Source organism: Ambystoma mexicanum, chromosome 2p (assembly GCF_040938575.1).
Source record: "Ambystoma mexicanum isolate Mex_15411 chromosome 2p, UKY_AmexF1_1, whole genome shotgun sequence".
NCBI lineage: Eukaryota > Metazoa > Chordata > Amphibia > Caudata > Ambystomatidae > Ambystoma > Ambystoma mexicanum.
Window position 1 is genome coordinate 9,386,351 of NC_090923.1, and position 24,527 is coordinate 9,410,877.

The 24,527-nt window shown below is 45.5% G+C and overlaps 2 protein-coding genes across 4 annotated transcripts in view; one reads left to right on the top strand and one right to left on the bottom strand.

Annotated features, from left to right (window-relative positions):
* The window catches only part of LOC138566132 (zinc finger protein 850-like), a 459,100-nt gene extending 435,317 nt beyond the window's left edge, over positions 1–23,783 (top strand). Inside the window, exon 5 of one of the 2 annotated variants that reach the window (XM_069643136.1) lies at positions 16,144–23,783. In XM_069643136.1, coding sequence (XP_069499237.1) covers positions 16,144–18,515 — 2,372 coding nt within the window. In that variant the 3' untranslated portion in view covers positions 18,516–23,783. Of the gene's footprint in view, positions 1–15,151 lie in introns of both variants that reach the window. The other variant, XM_069643134.1, reaches the window with a different exon arrangement.
* LOC138566136 (zinc finger protein 850-like) overlaps positions 1–24,527 on the bottom strand; it is a 317,241-nt gene that overhangs the window by 155,289 nt on the left and 137,425 nt on the right. Inside the window, exon 4 of one of the 2 annotated variants that reach the window (XR_011301846.1) lies at positions 21,252–22,399. The exons of the other annotated variant lie outside the window; for it this stretch is intronic. The gene's annotated coding sequence lies outside the window, so the exon portion shown is untranslated. Of the gene's footprint in view, positions 1–21,251; positions 22,400–24,527 lie in introns of those variants that run through there. 2 annotated transcript variants of the gene reach the window in all.

A 24,527-nucleotide genomic window follows, 5' to 3' on the forward strand; every position in this document is an offset into this window, starting at 1 on the left:
GAACATTGCAACATGTATATATGTATCTGTAATACTAATGTATGTACCTTTCTGTAACGGTAACGTACCCTTTGTTTACTGCACTCAAATGTAACTGTAACCAGATCTAATTTACGCGCCCGTATGCCCCTGGGCTTGGCTGCGCTTTATAAATAAAATAAATACAAATACAAATTAGTTAACAGGACTTGAGAGACACAAATCGTGTAACAGCCCCATGAGTATTTTCTCAAGGATACATCTATCAATGGCAGGCAACGCCACTTTCCTGCCAGCAAAGAGATCTGAATGATGTCCAAGACATCAACCGTGTAAAAGTGCCCCTTATCACTGAATATGGTGCCATTCAGGGGAACTGTACTTTAACCCTTATTTGATATTTATTATATTAGAATTTGTGTTCAGCACTTGCCTCGGGTGATGATAGTCACAAATGCGTCCCTGCCAGGTTGGGGCGCTCACCTGTTGGACTGGACGATGAACGACAGTGATTTCCTCTCTGTCGCAGAATCACATCAACTTGCTGGAGCTGTGAGGAATACATCTGGCTGCCTTCCTCTCCTCTGTGATGGGCAGAACTGTGCTGGTTCTGACAGGCAACAGAGTAGCCTTGCATTACCTCAAGAAAACAAGGTAGTGCAGGTCTTTGCTGCTGTGCAGATAAACAATGCGATTGTGTTTCTGGGCTCTCTAGAAAGAAGTCTCTCAGATGGCTGCTCATCTTCCTGATATGGAGAATGTCACAGCAGACAGACTTTAGCCTTCCACTAGTGGGAGCTTTATCAGGAAGTTCTAGAGCATTTGTTCTCCCGTTGGAGGACTCCTCAAGTGGATTTCTTTGCTTTCAGTGTGAACAGGAAGTGTTTTATTATGCTCACAGGAATTTACTTGACAGGAAGCTCTGGGAGACGTACTGATGGTTGCAGGAATATCTTCCAAACTTCTAACTAAAACATATAATAATAATGGATTGCATGGTGCTCGCCATCTCTCCGATCTACTCCAACTGCTACTCTCTCAACTATCCTACCTCTCTCTCGAAACCAGGAAGAAAAAAGTTCCCAAAAGATCTCCTGGTTTCCATTCCAGGCCTGCCCATTACCAACACCTACGTCAGGCAGACTGTCACTGACATGCTCTTTGTCGCTCCCTGCCCTTACCTATGGACTCTGCATATGGTATACGCCCTCTCTCTTTACTCTTCTTCGCCCATTAATGGTGGCACCAGACGGGAAGTCCTCTTGGCAGGCTTCTCATCCTCTAGGTGCATCATTAATGTCTATCTGAATGGCACTGTCATGGCACCGGGCTCTCAGCCCAACCTTCTCCTTCTTGATAAGCGTCTTCCATCTCTCATCAACTTCCTCCTTTCTCTCTTCACTTTTCCTTCTGCCTCCACCACTGATGGGCATACCACATCCCTGTGGCCCTCCTCGGAAGTCCTCCAAAGGAGGCAACCAGCTTCACCTAGCGACCCTCAACTCTCGAACTGTTGTTAAACACTTTTCTAACATCTGTCTCCTTCTTGAAGACTTTGACCTTGAAGTTCTCGCTCTCACAGACATGTGGTTTACTGCCAGCTCTGTCACAGCTTTTGACACTCTCCTCCCTGAGGGCTACATTATCCTCTCTAAGCCCAGGCCTAACCGTTCTGGAGGCGGAGTTTCCTTGATCTTTCCTGATTGGATCTCTGCTACTATCATTCCCACTCAGACCTACTCTTCCTTTGAATGCCTCATCTGCAGGTTTGGTGGTCTCTCCACCCCTCTCATTGACCCTTGCCACCATCTACAGGACCCCTGGTCCGGTCTCCCTCTTCCTCTCGGCGTGGTCTGACCTTGCCTCTTCTCTTCTTGCCGCCAACTCCCAGCTTCTCCTCCTTGGAGACTTAATTATCCACCTTGACTCCCCCGCGTTTGCCACTGGAATCTTCTACCACCTCTGTAACTTTCTTTCCCTCACCATTCACCCTTCTGGTCCGACACACTATTCTAGTCATACCTTTGATGCTGTCATCTCTTCAGACATCCCTCATCTCCAACCCTCTCAGTACACCTCTGAACAGTTCTGACCATGCTCTCCTGTCTTCTCATCTTAGGTTCCCCGGCTAAGTGTGAGAAACCTGAAGGTGTCTCACCTGCTAGTCCCTGGAGGTCTGTCATCCAGGTGGCCAGGACACGGCCATTGCTATTGGATCCAGTTCCTGGGGGTGGACCTGTGGGGGATGTAAGGAACTCACGGTAGCAACAGTAAAGACAGACACAAGAGATCACAGTTCAAGGGTGTTAATTAAACTGTATAACTGTATAATTACCTCTTTGTTTCCATTTTATGGCGATCATGCCATTCTTTCCAGCTCGATGACTGTAGAAACTATCTTTCCTGTTAAAATGCCTGTGCTTTCTATCGCTCAGATAGACAGACCTCTTCTCTCCATTCATTGGAACACTTCTACTTGTCGCCGTCTAACATTCTTAGTCAATCGCAATTGGTGGCCTGATCCTAACATCGATGTCTATTCCTCTCAATGTATTCTCTCATGGAATCTACATATGATCCAGTCGCACCTTGAGGCTATTGCAGAATCTAATTCTAAGGAATCGAACCCCTCACACTCGTCACTGCTTCTATCGAATACATTTACTAAGCTAAAATCCAAAAGAAACCGTGCACTTAGAGAATTAAGGAACAAGTTCTATCACATGGATACTATAATTTATCATGCAGCTAAAAACATCCTGCTAAGTAAACATAAGAACAACATAAAAGCTGCCTGTGCTTTATTTCACCTAATAGGTGACCAGAATATGGTAAAACATATCTGCAAGCATAAAATTTGTGATATTTGGAAAATTCTTCGGACGACTAATAAATGTCCCGCATCCCAGTTGGAATCAGCAATTGATGGTATATCATGGTCTGTCTTCTTTGAAAAAAAATACCTTCTGCCTTTGAGATTTACTCAGCCTGACATCAGTGCTTTAGTCACACATATTCCATCAACTTGTCCATGGTCCATAGAAGACATTCTTATCGCGATCACAAAATTAAAGTCTTCAAAGTGTGCAGGGCCAGACGGTTTGCCTCCTTGTGTCGTTAAAGATGACCCTCATTTCTGGTCTACTGTGTTTTTGAGGATTTTTCAATCAATTTTCACCAGCAAATGCCTCCCCCCATCTTGGGTTTGCTCGATCATTATTCCGCTTTATAAAAAAGGCCCTCTAAATAATCCTTCAAACTTTAGGCCTTTTGCTCTCATTGACGTTGCGGCTAAAATCTTTGCCCTTTTACTACTAAAGGAAGTTGAAACCCATATTGCGGACCAGCATATCCTCAATAAAGTCCAGGCAGGCTTTAGAAAAAATATGGGGAATCAATTTAATGCTACCATTCTTGCCCATCTAATAAATGTCTCACATTCACCTTCGTATGGCCCCATTTTCATAGCATCTTTAGATTTTTCATCTGCATTTGACTGCGTAATTCGCAGTAGACTTTGGGACAAAATGACAAAATATAACTTTGATCCGTCTTTGGTGGCGCTACTGCATCATAATACTTCATTCAGAGTCCGTATTACCAATAATGGGCTATTGACTGACCCAATTCCTACATCAATTGGTGTAAAACAGGGCTGCAACCTGGCTGCAGTTCTTTTCAATTTATATCTCGCTGACATTGAAGGCAAATGGGACTTCTCTAAATCAAACATGGTGCGTCTCGGAAAGCTACAACTATCATGGCTGGCTTATGCCGATGATGTGCTCCTTTTTGACAGCACGCATTCTGGACTTCAGAATACATTAGTATCTTTTCATCACTTCTGTTTAGAAAACAATCTTTCGATTAATTCAGCAAAATCAATCATTCTGGTGCTTTTTTCGCAAATTCCGATGGCACATCGACTCCCATTACCTTCAGATTGTCTCTCAAACTACTTACTTAGGATATAATTTAGCAAATAATTCTTCCGCATCCTTTTGGCAAAAGGCATTAATTGAAAAAGTATTACCACTTCAAAGCCAAATGAAAATAATTTATCGGAAATACTGTAAGTTCTCTCTATCACCTTTATTCAAATTCTACTCCAAAAAGGTCGAAGCAATTATTCTATATGGACTGGACATATGTCTCCTTGAACTTTCTCTCTTTCTTAACAAAGTACAAGCCAAGCTTTGGAAAACCACTCTCGGTCTCCCCTCCTATTTGCCCAATGCCATTCTGCGCCACGAACTAGGCCTAAAATCCTTGGCTTTGCGACACAATTGGCGAATCTTAAATACTTACGTAAAGATGCGGTTCCCGATTCCAAATTCTCTGTATGAAGATTTTCTCACAATGTTGAGAGACTCCCATCCAAAATCCATTGCAAATCTAAATAAGCGTATAGCTACTATAGTCTTGGGAATTAACATTCTCCCAGAGGATCTTCAATTTAAATTGCGCTTAGCACACAACAGCTTTTTTTGAACGATTGGGCTACAACATCCTCTCAAATTGCTTCCTACCCTTCATTTACCGAATATGCACGATATAGACATAAGCAAATACCTCTCTTGCAATACCTCACGCTCTGTCCTAGTGAGGAAATCCGGTCATCATATCTGCGCTTTCAGTTAGATCTTTTACATACGAAAGCGAGAACCAAGCATTGGTTTAGCAATTCTTCAGAACCAAATAACATCATTTGTAGATTTTGCAATAATGAAGATTGCACAGAAACCTTAAAACATCTATTTCTAACATGTCCTGTATTTGAAGCAGAAAGACTAAAAGCTATTACCTCCTTTAACTCGACACATACTGCATACGGGAGAGAATTAATTTGGACACGTTGCATGTAGGGTTCTTGTAACTCTAATATTATTGCAACAGTCCGCTTAGTGAATATCATTGTGACAGCTCTATCCATGTAATGTGTTTTCTTGTTATTCGAATAACTTTATTAGATATGTGTCGTTATCACGCACTATGTTTTAAGCCTTTCAAGTGTTTTGTTTTCGAATTGTTTGTCAATGATGCACTTTTGTCTCTTCTACTGGATGTAAGACAAGTGTTTGCGTTGATTGTATTTCTCCTTTAATGTATATATACGTTGTAATGATATATTTGTGATATATTTGTATTTTAAAAATTCTTTGTAAATATGATGTAATGATTGAATGTCGATGTTCGATATAATTTTGTAAAGATGCGTAAGCATCAAAAACAAAATCAATCAATAAAAATAAAAAAAATAAAAAAAACTGTATAAGTAGGTTGGAAAAACACCTAATCTAAACCTACATCTAAGATGGGAGCAAGCTTCGACCATCAAACAATAATAAGGCTGTCCTACTGGTTTCTTATCAAATAAAAAGGGCCTATATTAGGAAAAACCTATTGCCATTTGCTTACGCTGAATACAAAAAGAAGTGTGGGATAATGTTCATAAGAAATAGCACAAATAATAAGTCAGGATGCAGTAGTTGGGGGGGTCTCCCTTCCACACATTTTAAGCACGGGACAAGGTAGGATTCCGGATCACAGCACACACCTGAGCTCTCCCAGCATGAGCCAAATGTTTCACTCTCAGCAATCAGGGCCTTCAGTGGTTAAGTCTCTTTTCTACAAAAATTCTCTTGCCTCTGAGGACCTGGTGTGATAAAAAAAAAAGTTCCTTTCTGCTTGTATGTTGGGTGATGCCTTTTCATCCCTGGATTCCCCTCTTCTAGGCTCAGACCCTTCTCAAATGTTAGCTTCCCTTCGTCAAGTTCACTATAGCTTTCAACTCAATTTCATCTGTGACGTTCACAAATATACATGTTTTTTTAAACAGTTCAATGTGGACGTCCCTCTGTCGTGTTTACTCTTGTCATCACATTGTATATGTTGACTTTAGACTTTGCCCCCTATTTATCGGCATCCCTCCTTCGGGTACACTCTTGCCAACTTTGTCAATCGCACATTTTCTCAATCATTTCTTATGATGCAGGATTGACAGCTTCATAATCATCTGTCAAAGGCTTTTGACTGTACAGAGTATTTTGCTAGACACCTGTATGACCACTTTGCCCCTTTCTCGCCTTTCCCAAGGCCTTCTGCTAATGGTAGTTTCAACAATCGGGTAATCGCACAGTTTCCTGAGAGAGCACCCACGTGGTGCTGCACTCCTCTGTCGCTGTTTTTCCCCCTTTTGGTATTAACAGTTCTTTGTACTTTCACAGTTCAATTAGCCGTTGGCTATTAATTGGCTCTCCCCTCGAATAACTGGCTGTGATGAACCACTTAGCTTTTCTTCTCTCTGAAGTCAATGTTGGTACCACGAAGACAAGCGTCTCTCCCCAGCTTGGTTATCAGCGGAGGAGGGCCCTGTGTACCGTTGACATCTGCTACAACACACACTGGCTATTGTTCACGGTCTTACGATTCCTTCTGCAGAGGTTTCACCTGCCTTGGTCAGAAAGGGCAAGGTCGCTTCTGTTCTTGTCACCCTCTCGGTTCGCGCTGTCTTTCTCCTCCTCTTGACATGGCGTGCTTAGCTTGCTCGTCTTGTACTCTCGTGCTCCACCTTTCTATCCTTGTGGGGAAGGGAAAAGGCCATCAGGTGTGTGTGATTCTGGTCAATTGCCTGACTTTGCCTGACCCTTGTGCTGGGACATGTCAGTTAAATGGCTCGGTTGATAGTCCGTCGTCCTTCGTGATATGCGAAAGTGTTTGTGTGAGAAAAGGAGGGGGGTGGAGTGTTTGAGTATCCTACGTGGTAGGTTGGGGAAAAGATGTTATAAGAAGGGGGCTACCGCGTCTCTCCCGTCAGTGTCCCACTTCCACTCCCTGAGGACCCCCCATACAGGTGATCCTCCCTCACTGGTCCACCCTGAGGAACTGGATACAATAGCAATGCCCAGTAAGGAAGACACCTTAAGGTTTCTCACAGGGAGGATCACCTGGATGGGGGGTCTTCGGGGAGTGGAAGTGGGACACTGACAGGTGAGACACGGTACTCCCTTCCTTATAACACCTTTTCCACATCATACCCCGTTGGATATTTAGAAGCTCTAACCCCCCCCTTTCCAACACAAACACTTTCTTACACCATGAAAGACAACAGACTAACACCATAGCTGTTTACCTGACATGTCCCAACACAAGGGTCAGGTAGAGTCAGGCAATTGACAATAACTACACACATCTGACGGCCCTTTCCCTTCCCCGCAGGGATAAAAGGCGGAGCACGAGAGCACACTTTGACCATTTCCAAATGCATGAGTAAACCGCTATTCCAGGACGGCAGAAAAAACAGAGGAGAAAGGTGGCGAGTCCTGAAAGGACGACATGTCGGAAGTGCCCTTCCCCTTTTCGACCCAGACCCGCAAAGCATCTAGGAACTATAGCTGGCATGTGGTGTAACAGATGTCAACGGTGCCTGTGACCCTCCTGCTCTGATAACCAAGGTGGGGAGACTCGCTTGCTACCGTGGTACCGTCCTTGACTCCAGAGACTAGAAAGGCCAAGGATTTCAGCACAGCCGGTGAGTTGGAGGGAGACCCGATGGTAAACTGGACTGTGTTGAGCGAAGTTTGCAAATGGCAACATGATAAGAATTGAAAGAACTCATGTACAAAGAACTTGTGTGTTACTGACATTTTAAGAAAGCCCAAGGAAAGACCACTGCAGAGTAGTCCGGGGCAATGTGGGCGCTCATTGGAATGACTCTGGTTGGTCCCTTTTTTTTAAACTACACATATAAGGAGCCCCTAGGAGAGTCCGGTGTAAGGTGTCAAAGTGGTCATACAAGGGTTGAGTAAAACCCCTTTTACAATCGAAAAGTCTTTGATATGTTGTCAAGAGGAAAGCTAAGGGAAGTGAATCCCACATTATGATAACTGTGTATCTGGCCGTAGTAAACCCGACTGAGGGTGGCTAACATTAAAGAAGTAGCAGAGCCTGGTTGAATGGGATCCAGGGGTGAATCGCCCAACATAAAAGATTACGGAAAGGAACATTTGTTTTGTTATTGTTGACACATCAGGCCCTCAGACGCAGGAGACTTTGTATGAAAGAGACTTGGCAACAGAAGGTCCTGATATCGCTGAAAAGAACCTTGTGATGGAGAAGCCCAGGTGTGTGCTGTGCTCTGGAGTTCCACCTTGTCCCGTGCAGAAAACATGGAGAAGGGAGACCCAAGCTATACCATCCTGACTTATCATTTTGTGAACTGTTCTTTCTTTACTGGTGAACATTATCCCACACTATTTTGTTACTTAGCTGTAAGAATTGGCAATAGTTTTTTTAACTATAGGCCCTTTTTATTTGACAAGACGACACCCGGACTGCTTTATTATTTTTTGACGGTCGTAGCTTGCTCCCATCTTAGATTTAGGTTTAGATTGGGTGTATTCCTCACCCATGTATACAGTTTAATAAACACCCTTGAACTGTGATCACTTGTGTCTGTCTTTACTGTTACCACCATGAGTTCCTTACATAAGCCTCTGCCTGTCTCCTCCATCATTCAACCATTGAAGCGAGTGTCAGTTGCTGCCTTTGCTGCCACTTTCATTGCCCGCCCACTCCCTTCACTGACTCCCACACTGACTCTGCCTTTGCCAATCTTCACCTCTCTATCACCAACACCCTGGACATCCTTGCCCCTGTCATGAGTATGGATATGTAGCCTGCTGCCAAGCGCAACAACTGGTATGACTCCGAACTAGCCTCTCTGAAACGCAAGTGCAAAGTTGCTGAACAGAAGTGGGAGTCATCAGGCACATCCTCTAACAGACAGGCTGGCCTGCCGCCTGCCGCCTGCTCCAAAGGAAATGCAGACTCCTCCTCCGCTTGAAACAGAGGGTCCAAATCTAAGCCTGCATCTCTGGCATCACTAGCAACACTGGTGAGCTGCTTAAAATCTGCAAGGAACTCACCAAACCTACTGGAGCCTCCACTTCTCCCCTGCCATCCCAGGCCTTCTGTACTTCACTGGCCTCCAACTTCTTAACCAATACTCAGGACATTCATTCCTCACTCTCCTCGACTCTCCCCCCCACCTCTCAGGCCTCCCCTCTTCACCTCCCTTCTACTCTCCTCTTTCTCGCCTACAGCACTGGATGAGGTCTCTCGATAAGACCTATCTATGTTAGTCTCTTCCAAACAGGTGCTTCCCTGCTCCTCCAAAAATATCAAGGACCACATTGCCTTCCTGGCCCCAGCCCTGGCCGATTTCTGTAATCACTCATTTGCTACTGGCTCCTTCCTGCTACCCCTCAAGTACTCCTTGTGCACCCCCTTCTCAAATACCTCTTCGCAAAGACCCTTCTGCCAACCTCTCTTGCCCGGTCAACTACCACCCTGTCTCCATTACCCCTTTCCTGGGCAAACTCCTGGAGAAACTGGCCATCTCCCAACTGATCCAAAACACTGAATCTGTTGGTTGTCTCTATGACCACCAGGCTGGCCTCAGAGCTCCCAGAGGCATGCAAACTGCTCTACTGAACACCTGTAAAGACCTGCTCTAAAATCTTGATTCTGTAAGGGCCCATCCCCATTTGACTACGTGCAATACAAATAAATGAGACACACCCCAACGGGGAATGAGGCTAAGAGAACGGGTTGCGAGAGTTTAAAACCTTTTATCAAGAATTGGCATCCAGAGAACTCTGCTGCCCGAGAGCGCTCAGGCAAACATTACAATTACAGACCATTATAAAGGAAAACAACCTCATAGATGACGCAGCTAACATAGGGTGCTACAATAATGCGGGATTGGTTGGAAGGAGAAGTCACATATAGCGATCTAGACGCTGCTTCCTCTGGATTGGTTGTTCAGTTGGGGGGAGGGTGAGCGTCACGAGGTCCATCTGCCTGTGTTCGGACGGGGTGAGGGTCAGGTCGCTGTGAGGCAAGGTGGCCGCTAACTAAGCTAACAAAATACACTACAATAAAACATGTACTAAATAATAGTCATTACAACTCCTTTGAGCAAATCATCATGAACCTATAAATTGCATTCGTGTAATCGACCATTACTTATTAGGACTTATATGGGGTACCAGGTTAAGGGTCTTGACCAGTATGGTAACATGGATTGCGCGTTGGGTCTGGACTCTTCAAAGAGGCTGGGGAGGGAAAGTTGACGTTTGTTAGTTGCGGGGGGCAATATACTGTGACAGAGGTCTCATTTTAGCTAGGGGTACGGTGGGGTGGGCTTCACGGCAGGGTCACATATCTGGTACATCAAGAGAATACCTAACAGGGACACAGGGTTACACTGGCAGTAATTTTCCAATAGCGAGGGTAAGGGGGCACGGGCAGGTTTGTGGAGATGGATGAGCTACAAGGCCTGGCTCAGGCCGGTTGACACACGGGACAATGATCTCAGAGGAAGAACAAGATGTTACATTTGTTTGTGTTGCAATTACCTCTGGCTCGAGCGTGAGAATGGAGCTTTGAAGCTTTCAGACACAGAGGGAAAAGGTGGGGGCCTTGAGCGCGGTACGTGCGGTGCTGCACAGAGGAGAGAAGCCTTTTTGTATTATCGCAGTGAGGCCTAGTTCAAAAAGATGGAGTCGAGGGTGTACAAAATGGATGCCACGTGTCCCACGCAACAGCCCCATCTACGCCAGTGCCAGCATAAGGCTGATATTAGCATAAGGGCAATGGAGGCGTCCCCCACCATTGGGAGGCACATGGTCCACACTTTACTGAATGCATGGCGGGCGCCCAAACGGCCCCTCACTCCCACACAATTCCAACTCTCCTTCTGTTCTTATCCTTCTGGATCTTTCCTCTGCCTTTGACACAGTCATTCATGTCACCCTTACAAATCGGCTCTGTGACAACTTTGGAAGCACAGGCCTAGCACTGGATTGGTAGACTGTCCTCTCTGACCGTCCTTCCCAGGTTCAACTGTGACCTTTGTTTCTCCTATCACTCCCTCTTCCTGCAGTGTCCCTCAAGGCTCTATACTCTCACCCAGGCTTTTCAACTACTACCTTGCCCCTTTGGCTGACCTGATCTCCTCCTCCTCTCCTCACTTCCAGTGTTATGCAGATGGCACGCAGCTCTTCTTCAAGTTTCACTCTACTGCCTCCTCTTCCTCCTCTCTCGTCCAGAACGGTCTGATCCCATTCAGTCATGGTGTGCTGCCAATGATCTCTGCCTTAATGCCAGTAAGACTGAGATCCTTCTCATCGGGACCCCAGCTCTCACCTTCACTCCCACCCTCTGGCCCCCTTATATGGGTCCTCTCCCCTCACCTTCTTTTGAGGTGAAAAACCTTGATGTCATATTTGACTCCTCTCTTCTACTCTCCTCACATTGTGGAGCTTTCAAAGAAGGCCCACTATCAGCTGCACCTCAGAGATCTTCTCCCATTCCCCACCATCCCCCATACACTCAAGGGGCCTCATTCCAAGTGTGGCAGCACCCTTGTTTCTGGACCGCCACACTACGAGTCTGCCTGCAGGGGATGTTGCGCCCAGCAGGGTTAAACGTGCCGGGTGCAACAGCCCCTGCAGGCAAACTTTTCAGGGAAGCACTGGCACCGTTAGCAAAAGTGCTGGTGCTTCTGTCTGCCCACTCCCATGGAGTCCTACGGGACTCCACAGGAATGGTGAGTTACCGAATCTGCCGCCAGACTGCCTGCGCCGCCAGGATCTGTAAAGACCGGGTAGCACCAGAAATTCTTGCAGCGGATTCAGTGTTTTCTGGTCGGCGGCAACCCAGTGGTGGCACCGGCGGGTTACTGCTGACCTCGGAATGAAGCCAAATGTCTCTGGAGCTCTGATCCTCTCTAGGCTTGACTAATGCAACAGCCTCTTCCTCAATCTTCCTTTATCACCCCTCTGCCCCCTTCAACTAATACAGAACAGGACTGCAAGACTTATCCTTGGCCTCAAATCCAGTGACTGCATCTCTCCAGCCCCGATGTCCCTCCACTGGCTTCCGGTTGCTGCTAGTATCAAATTCAAGACAATCTGCATTATAGACCAGGCTGTCTGGGACCTGGGACCCCGCTGCCCTCAGCTCTCTCTCCCTAAATACCTCCCTGCCAGAGCCCATCAGTCTTCCAGCTCCAACTATCTGCAGATCAGACGCTTCTCATTGAGGCTGAGGAGAGAACTAAGGAGCAATCAATGTCTAGGCTTCCCAGAGGCCTCCCACCAACCAGTTGCTCAGGCTTCCTGCAGGTTCAGGCTACCATGGCGAGACGGTCCGGTGGGCAGCCCACCTGTAAAGGGAAAATTGACGATGATATCCAGGCTCTATAGTACAGAGAGATGGGCATGGCAGAAGGCAGCTGGAAGGGATGGTTGACAAGACCAAGCACTGGCAGGCAGTCATCCACAGTATCACGGCAGGCTGATGTGATATTAATGATGATGGGAGGCAAAGGGCCGGGGTCTTGTGAAGGCTTTATTCCTGCCGACGTGTGGGAGAGAATTCAGCCATAGGTTCCTGACAGTCCTGCTCGAGCAGTCCCCTAACATGTGGACAATGTAAGGATCTGACGAGCCTTCCCTGAACGGGGAACATCTTCTCTTTATCCGTGAAATAACTCTCTGAACTGAATAATTGAATGAATGGACTATGATATGATATGGCATTTATAACGCGCCTATATACAAGTGTTTAAGGAAGGGGGAGGGGGAACAAAGGGAGGACAGAGACAACAATCTTACTAGGCCAAGTGACATTGATATCGCGCAAGTGCAGGGGAAAGGTGTGGGGAAAAGTGCGGGGGGAAGGGGAGTGGGGAAGTGCAGTGCATGAGATCAAACAATAAAGAAATGCGGCCAGCAGGTGGCAGGTGCAAGGGTAAGTGCAGACAGCCGGTGTCCAAGTGCAGGAAGGGGGGCTGTAGGGTTACAGCTACAGACCGAACTGCAAACGTTGCCCGGGGGCAGTGTGGCTGTGCAACTCGGTGGGTAGCGACCTGGGCCTGCGATCAGAGGGTAGTCAGGTGACCAGTGCAGATTCATCCAGGGCATCAGCAGGGGTGAAGAAGAGAGAAGGCAGAAGCAAAGAAGAAAGTCTTTAGGTGCTTCCGGAACCGGAGATGGTTCTCCTCAAGTTTCAGAGAGGCAGGGAGGCTGTTCCAGAGGAAGGCCCCAGCTGAAGAAAGAGATCTACCACCAACCCGTTGCTTGGAGAAGCGACTGACCCTGGGGGAGTTGGAGGCAGAGGAACGAAGAGCTCGAGTAGGAAGGTATTCATGGAGAAAGAGTTGGCGGTATAAAGGCCCCAGGCACCAGAAGGCCTTGTGGACATTGCTGAGTGTCTTGATCTTCATCCTTGCTGCCACTGGGAGCATATACAGAGATTTCAGTGCTGGAGAGATACGAGGCCAAGGACAAGTCCCTCAGTCAGTTTCTGGATGAGTTGCAGAGGGCGGAGAGTAGAAGCAGGCAGATTTAGAAAGACGCTGTTAAAGTAATCCAGCCTCGAGAGAACCAGAGCTCTGGAGACGGTGAATTTCTGGAGGAAGGAGAGGAAAGGAATAATACCTCTGAGGAGGTGCAGTTGGAAGTGTGACTTCTTAGAGACGTCCGAGATGTGAGGAAAGAAGGAGAGTGTGGAGTTGAAGATGACCACAAGTCTTTTAGCCCCACAGTTGGGAGCAGGAAGAGGGCCAAGAGAGGCTGGCCAGAGAGTGACAGGAAAAGAGGGAGCAGGCGTGCCGATGAGGAGAATCTCTGTTTTACTGGCATTAAGGCAGAGATCGTTGGCAGCACACCACTCCTGGATAGCAGCAAGACAGTCAGAGATGAGAGAAGGAGAGGAGGTGACAGAAGGGAGCCTGAAAACGAGCTGAGTGTCATCCACATAGCACTGAAAAATGCAGCAGAGATGGGGCAATGCAGTGGGCAAGAGGGGCCAGGTATTGGTTGAATAGCCAGAGAGAAAGGTTAGATGCCTGGGGAACACCACAGGTAGAGAGAGAGACAGAGGAAACGAAGGACCCAAGTTGCACCTGGGAGGGTCGGTTCGAGAGGAAAGTCATCCAAGCCAGAGCCTGATAGGTTATCAGGAAGACAGTTGAGCAGGATGGCATGGTTGACCGTGTCAAAGGCAGAAAAGAGATCAAGTAAGATAAGGGCAGAAGGTTAGAGAGCAGGTCTTCACTGATGTTCAGGAGAGCAGTTTCCGTTCTTCTGGCAGCTATGAAGCTATACTGATGGTCGTGGAGACATCCAACAGATTCAGTATGAAGAATAAGCTGGGAGAGGGCCAGTTTTTCCAAGAGTTTGCCAAGGAAATGAGTGATGGAGGGGCCGGCAGAGGGTTTCTTATGAAGAGGGTGCACAAGGGAGTGCTTCGGGGGAAGGGAAGGCACCAGTGGCGAAGCAGTGGTTGCAGAAGTCAGCCAGGGCAGGAGGGAGGGTGTCAATGTGGTCCTTGATGGTTTTGGAAGAAAAGGGGAGAACCTGTTTTGACAAGACTTTCATAGATAGGACTTGTCTAGCAACCTCGTCAGGGGAGAACAGAGAAAAGGCAGACAAGGAGGGAGGAGAAGTGGCCACAGGGGGGCCAGAGATAGAGCAGAAAGTAGACGGAGGAGGAGGAGAGGACAAATGAATGGACAGGATGGCGTTAGCTTACCGGTACCCTTGTTTCTGAACCAGTAATATCGTAATGACGCCCAATGTGTGTAATCAGTAAATGGTGGCAATCCCTTCTTGGATATTAACAATGTTGGGGCTACATTCCCATTTGTTATTGGAGATGTCATGAAAGCAATTCTTTCTCACAGTTCAGAGGGTGCAGGGACTTGCTGAGATTCAACTTAGGGTGTGATTATCAGAGTCCACAAGAAAAGGGGGTCTGGACCGGGTTATGGGAAACTAGCAAGTAGCTGTTAGCGAGAATTCTCTTCTAAGGCTAATTTCCCTTACCTATAGAGTCCCCCAGCAGCTTTGCTGGATTTAAAGGGTTTATTTTCTTCTCCTGCTAAGAGTGAGACCCTTTTTTCCCACTCTTAGACTTATGCTGATGTGTCTTTTAGGCTAATGGTCTATGGGGTTTTCTCACCCTCCTAGGTATCATTACAACATGAGTAATTAACTAGTGCACATCACTACTACTGAGAACCAGTCTGCCTGTTACATGTGATGCCTGCGAGTGAGAATATGTTTAAACTAATAACGTGCATCTCCTTTTATTTTAACAGGTGAAAGATGCCCCAGAAATGCAACAGCAGTTATTGTTAGATCCTCTGGACTAATGCAGTGAAAAGCATCATTATTAGAATATGCAATTCCCAAGCATCTTAGAAGTTTGGGGTCCAGCTGTCTTTTCAGAGTCTTCAGGAACTGAGATTGAGAAGTTAATTGGCTACCAGATGGCTTCTGTCCATGCAACTCCTTTGTGGTAACATCCAGTAACCAAGCTTGTTCCTTCTGTCAATCCTGGGGTTGACGGATGCCTGACATGAAAAGGACAATGTTTGATGTGCAGTAGGGAAAGTGTTTTTAAGTTCACTATTATTCCCGATAGAACACATGTGAGTGATATTTTCTACGCATTCTGAATGTAAAGGTAGTTTCTTTAAAGCATTTTGAGAAACACTTGTAAATTTGACTGGACAAAACATATCCTTGGGCTGAATATTTTAAAGCTTCAAAAAGAGGCAAAATCGTGTTTGTCACCAGAAATGATCTTCATAAGAGAAAGTTAATTTGTGCTCTGAATTTGGGAAAAGATTCAGTGGGAAGTGCCTCTTATTTAGCACCTGACACAATAGACTGATGAGAAACCTTACACATTGAAAGAATATTAGAAATGTTTGCATTTAAAGAACATACTTATTGCCCACGTGAGAACATGGGTGAAAAACCTCAGTAGTTCACTGAATGTGAGAATAGTGTCCATTTGCAGGATACACTTGTCTGCCCCCAAAAATGCATACAGGTGAAAAACGTCATGTGTGCATTGAATGTGGGAAAGGGTTTTTTGAGAAAGGAAAGCTTAATTACCACCAGAGAACACACACTGGTAGGAAACCTCATGTGTGCTCTGAATGTGGGAAAGGGTTTGTTGAGAAAGGAAAGCTTAATTACCACCAGGGAATACACACTGGTGGGAAACCTCATGTGTGCTCTGAATGTGGGAAGGGGTTTGCTGGGAAACAAGAGCTCACTCGCCACCAGAGAACTCATACAGGTGAAAAGCCTTATGTGTGCTCTGAATGTGGGAAGGGGTTTGCTGGGAAACAAGAGCTCACTCGCCACCAGAGGACACATACAGGTGAAAAGCCTTATTTGTGCTCTGAATGTGGGAAAGGGTTTCTTCTGAAGAGTAATCTTATTATACACCAGAGAACACATACAGGTGAGAAACCCCATGTGTGCACTGAATGTGGGAAATGGTTTGCTCAGAGGGGAACTCTTATTAGCCACCAGAGACTACATACAGGTGAGAAACCTCATGTGTGCTCTGAATGTGGGAAGGGGTTTGCTGGGAAACACGAGCTCACTCTCCACCAGAGAACACATACAGGTGAAAAACCTTATGTGTGCTCTAAATGTGGGAAGGGGTTTGCTGGGAAACAAAAACTCACTCGCCACAAGAGAACACATGCAGGTGAGAAGCCTCATGAGTGCACGGAATGTGGGAAAGGGTTTTCTCAGAAGGGAAATCTTATTGAACACCAGAGAACACATACAGGTGAAAAGCCTTATGTGTGCTCTGAATGTGGGAAAGGGTTTGCTTTGAAGGTAACTCTTATTATCCACCAGAGAACACATACAGGTGTGAAACCCCATGTGTGCTCTGAATGTGGGAAAGGGTTTTCTCAGAAGCGAGCGCTTACTATTCATCAGAGAACACATACAGGTGAGAAACCTCATGTGTGCTCCGAATGTGGGAAAAGGTTTGCTCGAAAGGATGTCGTTATTAGCCACCAGAGAACACATACAGGTGAGAAACCTCATGTGTGCAGTGAATGTGGGAAAGGGTTTGCTAAGAAGGTACAGCTCACTAGACACCAACGAACACATACAGGTGAGACACCTCATGAGTGCACTGAATGTGGGAAGGGGTTTGCTAATAAGAGCGGTCTTATTCACCACCAGAGAACACATACAGGTGAGAAACCTCATGAGTGCACTGAATGTGGGAAATGGTTTGCTCAGAGGGGAACTCTTATTTGCCACCAGAGAACACATACAGGTGAAAAACCTTATGTGTGCAGTGAATGTGGGAAAGGGTTTGCTAAGAAAGTGCATCTTACTAGACACCAAAGAACACATACAGGTGAGAAACCACATGAGTGCTCTGAATGTGGGAAGGGGTTTGCTGGGAAACAAAAACTCACTCGCCACAAGAGAACACATGCAGGTGAGAAGCCTCATGAGTGCACGGAATGTGGGAAAGGGTTTTCTCAGAAGGGAAATCTTATTGAACACCAGAGAACACATACAGGTGAAAAGCCTTATGTGTGCTCTGAATGTGGGAAAGGGTTTGCTTTGAAGGTAACTCTTATTACCCACCAGAGAACACATACAGGTGTGAAACCCCATGTGTGCTCTGAATGTGGGAAAGGGTTTTCTCAGAAGCGAGCGCTTACTATTCATCAGAGAACACATACAGGTGAGAAACCTCATGTGTGCTCCGAATGTGGGAAAAGGTTTGCTCGAAAGGATGTCCTTATTAGCCACCAGAGAACACATACAGGTGAGAAACCTCATGTGTGCAGTGAATGTGGGAAAGGGTTTGCTAAGAAAGTACAGCTTACTAGACACCAAAGAACACATACAGGTGAGAGACCTCATGAGTGCACTGAATGTGGGAAGGGGTTTGCTAATAAGAGAGGTCTTATTCACCACCAGAGAACACATACAGGTGAGAAACCTCATGAGTGCACTGAATGTGGGAAATGGTTTGCTCAGAGGGGAACTCTTATTTGCCACCAGAGAACACATACAGGTGAAAAACCTTGTGTGTGCAGTGAATGTGGGAAAGGGTTTGCTAAGAAAGTGCATCTTACTAGACACCAAAGAACACATACAGGTGAGAAACCACATGAGTGCACTGAATGTGGGAAGGGGTTTGCTTCGAAACAAGAGCTCACCAGCCACCAGAGAACACATATAGGTGAGAAACCTCATGAGTGCACTGAATGTGGGAAGGGGTTTGCTCTGAAGGAATATCTTATTAGCCACCAGAGAACACATACAGTTGGGAAACCTCATGAGTGTGTTGAGTGTGGGAAATGGTTTGCTCAGAACGGAACTCTTTTTAGCCACCAGAGAACACATACAGGTGTGAAACCTTATGTGTGCATTGAATGTGGGAAAGGATTTGTTCAGAAGAGAAATCTTATTAGCCACCAGAGAACACGTATGGGTGAGAATCTGCATGTGTGCACTGAATGTGGGAAAGGGTTTGCACAGAAGGAACATCTTACTAGCCACCAGAGAAGACAAACAAGTGAGAAACCTCATGTGTGCACAGAATATGGGAAGAGCTGTATTGCGAAGAGTAACCTTGTTAGGCACCAGATAAAGCATGAATTAGGAACCATTGCAGTGTAGTGAATGTGGAGAATACTCCAGTGTTCTCATCTGCCCTACAAGAGGACATGTAGGTGGTTAAGTCCCATCTGCAATTGAAGCTTCAGGGAGGAGGTGGTGCTTCTACAATGGGTCTGAGTTTGGCATGGCTATTTACTAACACTGTGATGAACCTATTGCGGCAGCTGTTCCCAGTTTTCTTTGGCACACAAATGGCTTTTTATGATTGGTTGAATCACTGTTATTTCAAAGGCATCCCTTCTGAGATATTCTAAAACGAGACTGTACCTTCTGTACTAAGGTAGCCATCCCATGGCACACTTTGCCGAAGGACCTCATGCAGATTAATGGGCACCAACATTTTGAAAATGTTTTAAGACTCAGTGGTTGAATCAATAAGTATAGACACTCTTTGGATATATGAGGGAAACTGTCCTAGGATTTCTTTTCCAAGACGCTGCCTGTCATTAAATGCATAACTATTTGTGTAGATGGTAACAGAAAAACATTTAGTATTAACTTGAACCTCTCGGTTGCCTCTGACGCTACTGACCATTAATCCTACTTAGTCTAAGAGATGCCCGCCCCAGGGACCCTTTTTACAATTCCTGCAGGATAATAGAACATTAGCAGTTATGATGTCGCATTTGATATCAGAGTCCCTAATGACCAGGATGATCCTCTTCTGCTTATGTGGTTGCTCAGCAAAGGTATCACTCTACTTTCACAGCTGTCTGATACCCATGACCAAGTGAATGGTTTCTCAATGACTGACACATCTATATTGGTTATTGGGGTTGCACCAGGCACTTGGCATGGTTCTCTGGCCTTCCTCTGAGCTTGGTGCTCACGCCATCAACCTTGCCTGTCTCTTGGATGCTGTGGTTGGCAGCAGTTTATTCCCAAATTAAGTTGCTGCACAATAACCTCAGATTTCTTAGACTTCATACTCACTTGCTATTTTATTCTGTGCTCCCTGGCATATGTGACTAACTTCAAGTGACACAGAGGTGCCCAACCTGCTTCTTTCATGCATTCAGAAATGTGGCCTTATCACTCTGGTTAATGTGAGGTACTGCAACCTCTCAGATTGGGTTTAAGGTGCTGTGTCTATCCCATTGTTCCCTTTATGGCACACGTCCCCCTTTTCTGCAGTCCGTCCTTTTACCCTTGTCCTGCCTGTATATATAGTTCTATCCCTCTAGATGAGGATTTCTGGTTTCCAAAGGTAGCCAGGTGGTGTAGCTTTTTGGGGTTAGCTCCCCATATCTGGAATGCCCTCTAAGATTGCACACCACCACAGACCATGTGACCTTTTGATGAATACGTACCATAGAGAAGGCATTTTTATTTTTTAAAAGAAGGCAGCTCTTAGTCCCAGTCCTACAGATAAGCGATGTATTGATCACATTTTCTCCCCATGAATTGTCAAACACTCCCAATGTAAAAGTAGCAATGCTCCCAGCTATAACATCGGAAGCAATGGGCACATAGCTGCTGGCTTTCCTGATGTCACCTCTCAGCTCCATAGATATATTCAGGCCAGTGATATGTGAGGTGTCAGAAATACGAGGCTGACAGCTTTGCAAAGGTTGTTCACAATTAGCCATTTTATTAACTGAAAAGGGTGTGACAAATGCCATACTCTCCCTAACCTGAAGAGGATGTCCCTGCCTATCAAAACAAGACTAAAGGAAACCCTCTAACGAAAGGAATCTGACCCTCACACTCATACATACATGACACTCATAAAGGTGCAATATGGCAATTCAGGTTTAGCAGAAATAACTATTATATTCAACATGAACCCGGATCCTTGTAGCCAGGGTCAGATCCCCTTGCCCAGGTTCAAAAGCAGGATTTTCAATTAAGGTTCCAAATAAGAAAGTTCCCCTTTAGTATAGCCAAGTTCTATTCATAAGGTTCTTCTTGATTCAAAAGTCTTTCACTTGGCATTTGACAAATTTCCACAAAATGTAAAAGAAAAGTGGTTCAAACTGGTAGTCAACCTTACAATATCGCTTCGCCTTCTTAGAAAACAGACAATTCAATAATTCTTGATTCAAAACAATGTCTTTGTCGGGATTTTTTTCCCCCAATTCATCAAACACAATAGTGGCCTTGCCACTTCCTTTCCATCACAACTGTCAACCACAATGTAGTACTTTAATGTCTTCTTCCTAGTCCACTAACCTGCTAGGACTACCATTTAAACCCTGTACTGGTATACTCCCCTGCCAGGGCAAAAACTCCTAACACTGCTAAAGGTTCTGTGTGGTAAGGCTTGCCTCACACTTTCATAAAGGTCTTTGACCCTGAAATACATTTAGGCTTCACATGTCCTTGTGAACACACAATACACATTGGTGCTGTTCATTCCTCATGGATATATTTGCCCTAGGCAATGCATGTTCTGTTCCTCTCCTCCTTGATACCTCTTACAAGGAAGGTTTCCACTATGTTTCTCTCTCTTTCACATGAAACAACTGCTTATAATGTTTCCTTATCACACTTACCTTTCTTTGGCTTAGGCAATGTATGTTGGTGGGTGGTTTAATTATTGCCTCTTCCTCACTCTAGGAATAAAGGTTACAGTCTCTCTGCAATATCACTTTCTTATGTTGCCAATGCAGGCTATATGTGTGTCAAATTATGGCCCCCTCTTTGCTTTTGCAATGGTGGTTATTGATCTCATTTAATATTGCCTCTTTTTGGCTCTGGCAATGTTGGGTTTTATTTTGCTGTAAAATTACCCTGTTTTCATTTTGGCAGTAATGGTTGCAACCTTGCTTTCCTTTAAAGTGACTGTAGCACCCACGTAACCTTCTTACATTAGTTCGATATTCAAAAGTGTTGCTAGCAGTCAGCGTCTGCTCGAACCGCTGCTGCTGCTTCGCCTGTGGACTTCTGAACTCCTGACAGCCTCGGTCACATTCCCGTGGCAGGCGCCGCTTGGGAAAGGAGCCTGCCTTGCTCCTCTTGCACCCCGGTGCTCGCCATCCACCAGAACCAGGCATACAACGAAGAAAGTCTCTCTGTCTCACGGGACAGTTTGTCAGGCTACTGCTTCCCACTGCGTGATCTCTGCAGTTCAGAGTTACCACTCTGAAGACCCTCTCAGGACCGGTCTCTGCTTCCACAACAACAGTGGCGGCTCTGACGTCTTCACTTCTCTGCTGCTGCAACTGCATCTCATAACTCCTGCTTCTGCGCCACCTTCTAGTTCTCACAGCCAGCACCTGGGGGGCCTTATGTATTCAGAAGGCCCCCTCAGGTGAGGGTCATTAGAACCACTAGACTGCACCTTGCAGTTTATTGCCTCCAATTCCCTCTTCCTCGTCCCAGAACTTTGGGCATTGTGGGGCTTAAAGTCACCAATGTTCTGATCACAAATACAGTCCTCCATATTAATCAATTCACTCCTTCTAGTAGACATACTTTTGGGGAAAGATTTAGGTTAATGATTAGTTTAGATTAAAGGGAGAATTATATTCATTAGATGCCAAGGTCTTAACCCTCTGCTTCCTATATACATTCTTCCCAATCTGATCACAATGGTTTTCCCTACCAACCAAACGGGTAAATTGGAGAAGAGAGGCCTTACTCTGACAGCAAGCCATTGGGTATTCTGGTATCATAGCAATCTCCCCTTTAGAAGAAGACAAATATTGCATCCCTCTCAACAGAGCAATCCCATTCCCTTGCGGCCCTTCTCCTCCCAGGTGATCCTCCCGGCTAATACCGCCACCAGGATTAAGATCAGGTAGCAGCTGCCTTCCTCTGGCCTTCTGGGAGGAGACTTTAGGCAGGGTTTCGTGAGGACACAGCAGGATTCATCACAGATACTAGCCACGCTTCACCACTGGGAGTTGTTCCACAGGTATTACTGCTGATCTGTAGAGAAACTGAAAGGAAAAAATATATTTTATTTTACATGAATTGCAAGACACTAAGATGCTTGAAAAACCAAGTTACATTTGGTTCTGTTTAAGTAAAACATTTCTCTACTGGGAATGAGAATTGTCATTTTACTTTCAACTTCAAAACAAAGGGATTAACACATTCCAAATGGGAGCCCTCCTTAATACACTGCGAGAAAGTTGCATTCTCACATGGCTAATTAGACTAAGGTTTGCAAAACACATGGGCAAAGGCAATGGTCATCAAAAAGAAAACGTGGAGAATGGAATCCCTGAACTGGAATCTTCAGTATTACTCCAGACGTCATTTTCCAAGAAACACATGACTCGTCTAGAAAATCCTCCACACTGAACTCTGCAGTGTTTCTGCTTTTGCAGCACATTTTGTGGCACTCCGCTCCTTTTCCCCTCCGGATACCCTCTGGTGTAATACACTATTGCCTATCTCTAGTGGAACGCTCTTCTCCTCAGGATCCCTTCTAGTGTATTACACCATTGCCTATCTCTAGTGGAACACTTTTCCCCTCAGGACCCCTCTAGAGTATTACACTATTGCCTGTCTCTAGTGCAACACTCTTCTCCTCAGGGCCCCCTCTGGTGTAATACACTATTGCCTATCTCTAGTGCAACCCTCTTCCCCTCAGGATCCCTTCTCATGTATTAGACTATTGCTATCTCTAGTGCAACACTCTTCCCCTCAGGACCCCCTCTAGGGTATTACACTATTACCTGTCTCTAGTGGAACACTCTTCTCCTCAGGATCCCCTCTAGTGTATTACACTATTGCCTGTCTCTAGTGGAACACTCTTCTCCTCAGGATCCCCTCTAGTGTATTACACTATTGCCTGTCTCTAGTGGAACACTCGTCTCTTCAGGCCCCCTGTGGTGTTTTACACTATTGCCTGTCTCAATTTGGGGCATGTAAGATTAGTAGATAGTTCCCTGGCCTGGGGCAGGTATATGGAGGTGCAGTTACCTAAGGGGGCGGGGGGTGCATGCCCACTGTTAAAGCACTATCTTATAAGAAACTGGTCTGGTGTGAAGGGCCTGGAGAAGATGCCAAGTGGTCCATTAAATTATATGGACGTGTGTATTAGAAAAGTGACATTTTATAAAGTAGAAAGTGCAAATGGAATAGAAGTATTCACTGAGCTGTGAGACAATCAAACTCATACAAATTCAGTCTGAAATGAAAGTTTTGTGAGTGTAATGATATCATAGCTGTGCTCTCTGAATTCAAGAAGGAATAGTGGGCAAACATGTTTACCACATTAATGTAATCCTGGAAAGCTGACATGCTGAATGTAAGTCTTACCCACCTGTGTTCACGCAGTGCATGAAATCCTGATTAAAAGAATATTGAGCTTCATCCAATGTGTTGCTGTGTTTCATTAAAAATAAATGTTTAATAGTACCTCCATTTGTGTGTTAAATCTATTGTTTCTGTCTTTACTCTGGAGTAAACTGCTTCCTGGAACAGAGCTGATGAATGTGTTTTAGGAAGTGGGGTGACGTCTTGATTTCACTTTTATGTTAGAATGAATGTGATTTGTCAACTTCTTAAATGTTCTTATCATGTTTGTATTTACACAACAGGAATAATGGTTTATGCAATGATGAATTCAGTCAGTGTAGGTTGCATGCAACATTTAATCAGTCTATATTCGGACAATCATGCTGGCTGCTTTTTGCTGCGTCGGCGGGCACAGCTCGTGGCACACAGCAGTGTTTCCACCTGTAGCTGTCAGAAGCTGGTTATGTGCGGGAACGAAATCTCAAAAAAGAACCTACATAAAGAAAAGCCAGTCTGGGACATGGCCAGAGAGTGATTTGGGGCGATTCGAGCAGGTATGAACAGTGGGTGCTCTGAAAATACAGGGGGAGATGATGTTATTTTATATTTATTTGTTTTCATTTTTGTAACACGCGAGACTACATGCCCATGGGTCTCAGAACGCTCAACTCCCAGTTTGCCGCTTATTTTCTGACCCTCCCATCCCCCATTGCCGTCCTTTCGCCCCCCACTCCTGCGTCACCCCTCCCTGATTGGCTCTTAGTCCCGAAAAGAAAGGCTTTCCCTACAAAAGCACATAAAAGCATTGGTTTGTTTTTG